The sequence below is a fragment of the Anguilla anguilla genome, chromosome 17 (assembly GCF_013347855.1).
Source record: "Anguilla anguilla isolate fAngAng1 chromosome 17, fAngAng1.pri, whole genome shotgun sequence".
In the NCBI taxonomy this organism is placed as follows: domain Eukaryota; kingdom Metazoa; phylum Chordata; class Actinopteri; order Anguilliformes; family Anguillidae; genus Anguilla; species Anguilla anguilla.
Genome location: NC_049217.1, coordinates 4,290,713 through 4,298,715, shown reverse-complemented (window position 1 = coordinate 4,298,715; position 8,003 = coordinate 4,290,713). Strand labels below are relative to the sequence as shown.

The window sequence follows — 8,003 nt, the reverse complement described above, 5'->3', positions numbered from 1 at the left end:
GCACCGATATCGTTTGATGTGAAATTCTCAGAAAGCTGGAATGGGGTACAGAAGACAAGTTTAACCCAAAAACAACACCCTGTTCAAGTCTGTTTACCCCCTTTATGTAGCTGATTTATTTAGTAATTTCTCTCAAAACAACAGGGAAATTAAGAGGGAAATTATGACAAAAGTTTTGTAAAATGAGGATGCATTGTGATTTTGATTTAGGCCAGCTCTAGCCTGATCAGGAGGTTTTAGCTATGCATATGCTATGCAAATTCATACATAAGCATTAATACAATGTCTGTATAATGCCGACATTGAATTCAGTGTCCATAGCTATTCTAGTAGTTTTGCATGCCTAACTGCATGAAGTTTCTAGTTAGCTGATAGCTAGCTAGTATCACTACTAACTAGAATTACCAGTTAATGCCCACAATTACAAGCTACACAAACTAGCAACTATGGGCAGTTAGTTTAAAAAAGTCACCATACAGTTAGCAGAACGTTATAGCTACCTGTTCGACTTAGAAAAATAAAATAGCATTTCTTCATAGCTAGACAGAAGCTGGCCATGGGATGTATGTACTTTCAGTACCACTGCACATGTGTTACTGAGGTACTTATTTTCTTATGAAATGAATAAATAATTTCTTAATATATGAATTCAATTCAGTTTATGGCCAATCAATATGATAACCATATATCTAGTTATTATAATGCATGCATCTGTGCTAGTTACCTAGCCGTTTCAATCCAGCCCTGGTAATTTATTTGCTAGAAACTCCTTTGCTAGAAATTCCTTTTTGGCTTTACAAAACCCAAAGTGAGAGATTTATCCAACTTTGAAGAAATTTCAATTTTAACAGTACGGGCTGCCTATCAAGACTGCATAACATAATGCATAGCAATTAAAAAATAAAAAATAAAAAAAAAAAACACAAGAATTTTCCTCATGAATACATTTTGTTAATTTACTATAGGCTTGTACTAATAACCAGTTAATGTCCCAAATAGGTAAACTTACCTGTTTTCATTCAAAAATGGTGCACTTAAATGAAAGTCTTCTTTGAATTTCCAATACAATTTTTTAAACGAATCTCGCCAACTTCCCATCAACTACGTTATAAACGTACCGCAATATATAGACGGCACCAATGTTAGAATATTGCATCACAGTAGGTAACACTCATTCTGTACTGTTACGTCACGTCACACCGCGTTCTGTGTTGTCATGACAATCTGGGATGCGTTCTGTACAGTTGAGCATTCGTTTTACCGTGGTTTACACAATCATGAATTTCAGCGTCGGTGGGGTACCCTAGTCACAGATGGAAGTCAGACACAGCTGCAGCAGATTGCGTGTATGCTAAACCCTCGCTTTAGCCCTGCAAAAAATATTTGTATCGTTACTTACTTCAATTGCAAATAAGCAAGGATACGCCAAGCTCTGTTAGCCTATCATCCTTGTAGCAGACAGCCTTATTAATTTCTAAAATATAATTTTCTGTCAGTTTTCACCAAGCAACATTTTAAATCTTTCTCTCTATCGTCCCTCACTTTTATGTTGTGAACCCATTTTAACTCATAGTGTGATTAAAAAACACAGCTCAACTCCATGAGGTGATTTTATCCCCCAGCATGCATGCTTCCAAGTGTGAGAATGCTGCAATGGGAGAGGGAGACAAGTAGAATTTACAAGGTCCAGCCCTTTTTTCCTCCCTAGAGGAATCCACACATGAGGTCCTAATGGTGCTGCAGCACCGGCCCATTTTGCCCCTCTGGAACAAATGCACATGCTTATTACGAGCTGTGTTGTCAGCGGTTCAACCCTTGTCACATGTCTCTCCCACCCTCTCGCTCCCCACTCTTTCTATCTCTCTACCTGTCCAATAAAGCAGAAAAAGCCCTAAAAAATCTATTATATATATATATATATATATATATATATATTGCACAATGACACTGAGAGGCTGTGTATGTTTGTTAATTGTTACAATCGATGTAAATTTGTGGCCCTATGCATATTTTGGGTATGGTCATGGTCAGCCATATTTGGCCATTTGGACATGCTAGATCACACATGCCGAATTTGGTGAGAATCAGACAAACACTGCAGGAGAAACCTTTGTTTGAAAGATTTGTTTAAAAAAATCAAAAATCAAAATGAATGCAAATCAAACATGGCAGACTGTATTGGTCCTATGAGAAAATTTATTCAGAATGAAGAGGTACACCTGTGGAAGAAATTTGGTGCATGTATGTGAAACGGGATGGACGTAGTAATTTTTCAATGTTGCAATTTTGCACGTTGCACTGTAGTGCCTAGAGTGTCAGTTGCATGTGTCTGATGCACAAAGCATTGGCAGTCAGGCTGGACATGCCTGCCAAACTCTTAGCATGGGAAAGGGGTTAAAATGTAGCAAAAGGAAGAAAAATAATAATAAGAAGAATATTCCTAGAAAAAACAATAGGGGCCCTACTCACCGTTAGTGCTTGAGCCCCTAATTAGATCATGTGTGCCAGCTGTCAACGAAATATAGGTCTATTGTATAATCATCAACTATTTATATTTTGACCCTAACTGAAGGAGTTTCTGGCACTGTATATCCTGTACTTTAATTGAAACATTTGGAAGTGCACTCACAGTGAAGAACATCAAAATGTCTCGATGTTGCATTTTAGATAGAATTACCGTCAAACGACCTCAATGCCTCCAGAACCATGTCCTCCATTTAACTTTTAAAATGTCAATTATGTCAGAAACAGAAAGAATGCATTTCCCATATTAATCTAATGGTAGAATACCTGCTCTAAATCATTTAGTCGTTTTCCCGGTGCTATTGCTCTCTCGCACTGACACTCCATGCAACAAATCAATCTGGATCGCATGTTAGATGACAGGCGCAGAGCACGTGTGTTGGGGGTTTAACTGTGACTGAAAGCATCAGACCCTTGGGTGTCACTCACCAGGAACACGCTTCTAAGCAATACTCGTAACGGTTGAGATCGAACTGGTCACTCAATACAGGTAGGCTATTTGGGGAACTAACCTGTAGCTAACGTTTGCTAGTTTAAGTTTAGCTTAGTTTAGATTTGTTTTGTTTAGCTGCGCTGAGCAGCAAGCAGCAGCTCTTCCTTCAGTTGTGGCTGGTGATGTGATGGATCAGAGCTACATTCTCTACTTTGGATTTACTGCTTACTAAATACTTAATTGTGACACTGCTTTTCCATATGCACGTTTGTTAGCCAGATAAAATACTCATAATTAGCAAACTTACTTTATGTTAACGTTAACTAACTCCAGTTTAAAACAGCTGAATGAGAATTGCGTGAGAATTACTGGACGGCCGATGTAATTAGCAAGCATTTGTGTAGATTTTAATCTGTATGTTTCGCAAATGTAGCCTATGCCATTACGGAGTTGGGCCTTTATAAAGAAGAAATACGTTGGATGGTAAAAGACGTATACCTTATTACTGCTCTTTTTCTTAACATTTTTAAAGTCGGGACCCGAATTAGAAATGCTTTTTAAAACCGGGACTGGACTGGACTGCAGACTCATTTCGGGATCCACTTCCACTCGCGCGAACCATTTTGGGTCCAGATCCATGGTTTAAGAAACACTGCTTTACAAGCTTTATTTATCTAGAAAATAAGCTGTAGAAGGCTGCAAAAAACGGTTGTGGAATAAGGATTTGGCTTTATTGTTACTAACAACACTTAGCTATGTAGGTTAGTTTGCATTGCATGCACTTGATAATGGCAATGGACTTTAATGATAATGAATGAATTGTCTTAGGCCCTGTAAACTGCTACCACTTAAAATGTAATGGAAATAAAAATTGTTTGTGCTGCAGTAGTTGTAATAAAGGCTAACAAATTGGGTCATGGTGGAAATTACAAGGCTTAGGATTTGCCAGTGAATCCAATTAACCACTGTACCTGCTACTGGTCCTCTGAGCTGTGAGGATTTGAATGGGGGAAGTTTGGAACCTTTATCGCACAGACATAATCTCCAACCATCTGCTGATTTAGCAAACCAAAGTTGGGACTATTTAAAATGTATACGCAGAAAACATACAGTGTTGCCAGTTTTCTCATTCCCTCTTTTTGCCCCTTCTGTAGATCAACCCGCTCCATCCTTCAGTGCTGCTCATTGGTTCATCTCTGTTCCAGCTGATGCCATGCAAACTCTCTTCCTGCTCCCTGTCCTGCTGTTGCTCCTGCACGCCACCGGGGGGTGCTACAAGACCTGGGATGATAGTGAAGAGCCAGCCGAGTTTGATGAGGATGACTTTGCAGAGTTTGAAGAGGCAGCTGAAGGCTCGTTGGCCGAGGCAGAGCCCAGCGGTAGGCTGGAGCTCAGGGAGGAGCCTGCCTTTGGGCTGGGGGAGGAGCCTGTTGTGGATCTGGGGGAGGAGCCTGACCTAGAGCCAGAGGAGGAGCAGGAAGAGTTTGAGAATGGGGAAATACCAGTGAGTGCATAGGGGAAAGCTAACGGGGCTCAGAAGCTTCTGTGTCTTGCATAGGCTCTAGAAACACACACATGCTCTGGTGCATGCGAGCACATGCATTTGTATTTCACTTCATAAAACTTACAAAGTTCATGACACTTCATGTTCTTAGGGATATTCACTCTGATTTAACTTACATCAGCAACCCTCACATAATGGTGTGGCTTTTGAGATTATTGAAATGACATAATCGCTACATTTAAAATAAATAAAAAATGGATGACTTATTCTGGCTTTTGTTTTTTGGTAGCAGTTAATTATGATGCCATGTTTATGTCATATATGAAGTCATTTTATTATGTGTATCATGTTTTGATGGGCAGTGGCATGATCAGGCATTAAGTTTCGGGGGTTTGAAATGCCAAACCGACTTGACAAACGGACAAAATGCTCTGGAGGTGGATCTTGCTGCTCAAGCAGTTACACACTCATGAATTGAATTTAGATTGATTTATGGAAGCCAGCTCACGAACGTACATCATATCTGTGTGCTGAGTTCTGTTTGACGTTTCTGCTGGTCTGGGGCCTGCAGGATGAAGACAGCAAATACGACGCTGAGGAGTTTGAGGGCTTTGAATATCCCTCCTTCAAAGACCCCATCAACGTTGTGACAGTAAGTATGTCCTGCACCACTGATGCTGAACCTGGGGACTGTGTTGAACTGAGAAAGGTCAGTCTAGAGGACTCTACTGTATGACTGCTTGCGTCCCTGAAATACTACTCTCATGAAATTAACCGCCTCTCTACCTTTAAAGAGATTAAATAAATATGAGGGCTGAGTATTGACAGGTTCCTTGTGATGCAATTCATGGACTAAAAGACTACCCAATCTTAAATCTGCTTTAACCTGCATAGATTTGCGTACGTTTTATGCACTTTATCCAGTTTTGCCTCGAAGCTGTAATTCCCCCTCTCTCCCCCAGGTGTCCTCGCTCCTGCAGACCCGCTGGGAGAATTACCACATAGAGATCATTTTGGTCATGGGGCTGCTTGCTTACATCATCGCTTACCTCATCGGCAAGAGGAGAAACAGCTGGCTGGCACAGGCCTGGTTCAGCTCACACCGGGAGCTCCTGGAGAGGAACTTCGCCCTCGTAGGTGAGAGCTGTGGGTTGGAGAGGGGACCCAGGGAAGCCTACAGGCTGGACTTCTAAACGTATCAGCGGAAGCAGGGTGTTTGTTCTCCATTCCAGTCCATTTGCATGCATTCACAGTATTGTCACTACACTGACTACAAGTCAGGCAATAAGAAAGTTGGTAAAAGTGCTATACAAGTGTGAAAGACAGAAACAGTGCTCTTTTTCCTTCCTCTCTGAATTTAGTGATTTTGTGTAGTTTGAGAAGCTGTGATATGAAATGAGGCAGAGTGGCAGTTAGTTTGCCCCGCTCACGTAGACCTACTAGCCTCGCTCACGTGAACCTGCTAGCCTCGCTCATGTGGACCTGCTAGCCCCGCTCACGTAGACCTACTAGCCTCGCTCACGTAGACCTACTATCCTCGCTCACGTGAGCCTGCTAGCCTCGCTCACGTGGATCTGCTAGCCTCACTTATGTGGACCTGCTAGCCTGGCTCACGTGAACCTGCTAGCCTCGCTCATGTGAACCTGCTAGCCTCGCTCATGTGAACCTGCTAGCCTCACTTATGTGGACCTGCTAGCCTGGCTCACGTGAACCTGCTAGCCTCGCTCATGTGAACCTGCTAGCCTCGCTCATGTGAACCTGCTAGCCTCGCTCATGTGAACCTGCTAGCCTGGCTCACGTGAACCTGCTAGCCTCGCTCATGTGAACCTGCTAGCCTCGCTCATGTGAACCTGCTAGCCTCGCTCATGTGAACCTGCTAGCCTCGCTCATGTGAACCTGCTAGCCTCGCTCATGTGAACCTGCTAGCCTCGCTCACGTGAACCTGCTAGCCTCGCTCATGTGAACCTGCTAGCCTCGCTCATGTGAACCTGCTAGCCTCGCTCATGTGAACCTGCTAGCCTCGCTCATGTGAGCCTGCTATCCTCGCTCACGTGGACCTGCTAGCCTCGCTCATGTGAGCCTGCTAGCCTCGCTCACGGCCGTGTTTGTCCGCAGGTGATGACGGCTCTGGGGCGGAGGTGGTGAGCTCTGGGAAGCTGCTCCCGGTGAGCGAGCACATCTACAGCCTGTGGTGCTCGGGCCGGCTGTGCTGCGAGGGCATGCTCGTCCAGCTCAGGGTATGCGTTCGCCCGCCCGCCCGCCCGCCCGCTTCCTGTTCCTGTCCCCTCTGTCCCTTTCTCCTTGCCGTTGTGTCTTCTAATCGTTCCGTGGTTGATTCTGTCCACTTAATTTGAACACATTCTCTCTCTTTCACACACATGCACACACACACACACATACAAGACATACACACCTACACGCACAGACACACACACACAGACACACGCACGCACGCACACCCACAAAGCTATAAACTCATTATATTTCCCCATGTGTGAATGCCCATGCGAGCACTGTGATTCAGTGTATCAGTGTTAATCCCCCAGACGGCCCTGTGGTCAGCAGGATTGTGTAATCAACGGCGTGTGGAAGTGGGCGTGTCCTTATCCCTGTGTCTCTGTGCTGCAGCTGCTGAAGAGGCATGACCTGCTCGATGTACTGGCCAGGATGATGAGGCCGGCCTGCGATCAAGTGGTGAGCCCATATTACTGCATACACCCCTCTCTGTGTGGTCCTGCATACACAATTATTATTCTAATGTGCGCACAAAAACGCCAGTAAGCTTTACCCTCATTTGCTCCTTCATCTGACATATCTCACATTCAGCAGGTATGGGCTGTAGGTTCTGGCTGTAGCCACATTGTATTATACAAGCCCTGTACATAAGCACATCTACTTAAGATATGGACATGTTATCAGCATACACACTTATAACTAATATTTAAAACTTTTCTCCAATGTCGATCTTTAATTGACCCTTTGTGTTCTTGATCCTCGGTCCAATCTTGGACTTTTGGATAAAAACAAATCCTCTGAGGTGCGTTCAAGTTCAGCGAACAAGGCGAACGTTTGCAAACTATTTCAAACTACTTCAGACTATTTCAGACTTTTCTTCGTTAGCTTTGTGTTCGCCGCGAACGTTTGCAAACATAAGCGAACGGTCTGAAAAGGTGGTTTGCGGCGAACAAAAATGGACACTGGACTGAGGGAAATGTTCCCAGTCGGGTATTTAAATTGAAGATGCAATAATGTTATTGCTAACACTACCCCATGTTATTATTGTTCGCTATCTAGCTGTTTTTTTTTTTTATCATCGATGATCACAGAAGCGGCTGTGAGTACAAACGCTCTCGTCGCCATGTCTGTTATTGTTTAATGCAAACAATTTGGAATGTTCGTAAAAAACCGTTCAAAATGAACCGTTCAAAGAAAACATGTTCGCCACGAACATTCGCTTCTGTTCGCTGAACTTGAACGCACCTCAGTTCAGTGGCGTCCTTCTCCGAGCGTATTTGTTATTCCAGTGAGTCTATAGCGGCGGGG

General features: G+C 43.4%; 1 protein-coding gene across 1 annotated transcript in view; it reads left to right on the top strand.

The window, feature by feature from the left end:
• The first annotated feature begins 2,926 nt into the window (after window positions 1-2,926).
• LOC118216358 (coiled-coil domain-containing protein 47-like) overlaps window positions 2,927-8,003 on the top strand; it is a 9,395-nt gene continuing 4,318 nt past the window's right edge. The window contains exons 1-6 of the mRNA XM_035397449.1: window positions 2,927-3,013; window positions 4,111-4,460; window positions 5,032-5,112; window positions 5,423-5,597; window positions 6,576-6,697; window positions 7,089-7,154. Of these exons, the coding sequence (XP_035253340.1) occupies window positions 4,170-4,460; window positions 5,032-5,112; window positions 5,423-5,597; window positions 6,576-6,697; window positions 7,089-7,154 (735 nt within the window). The 5' untranslated portion in view covers window positions 2,927-3,013; window positions 4,111-4,169. The remainder of the gene's footprint in view (window positions 3,014-4,110; window positions 4,461-5,031; window positions 5,113-5,422; window positions 5,598-6,575; window positions 6,698-7,088; window positions 7,155-8,003) is intronic.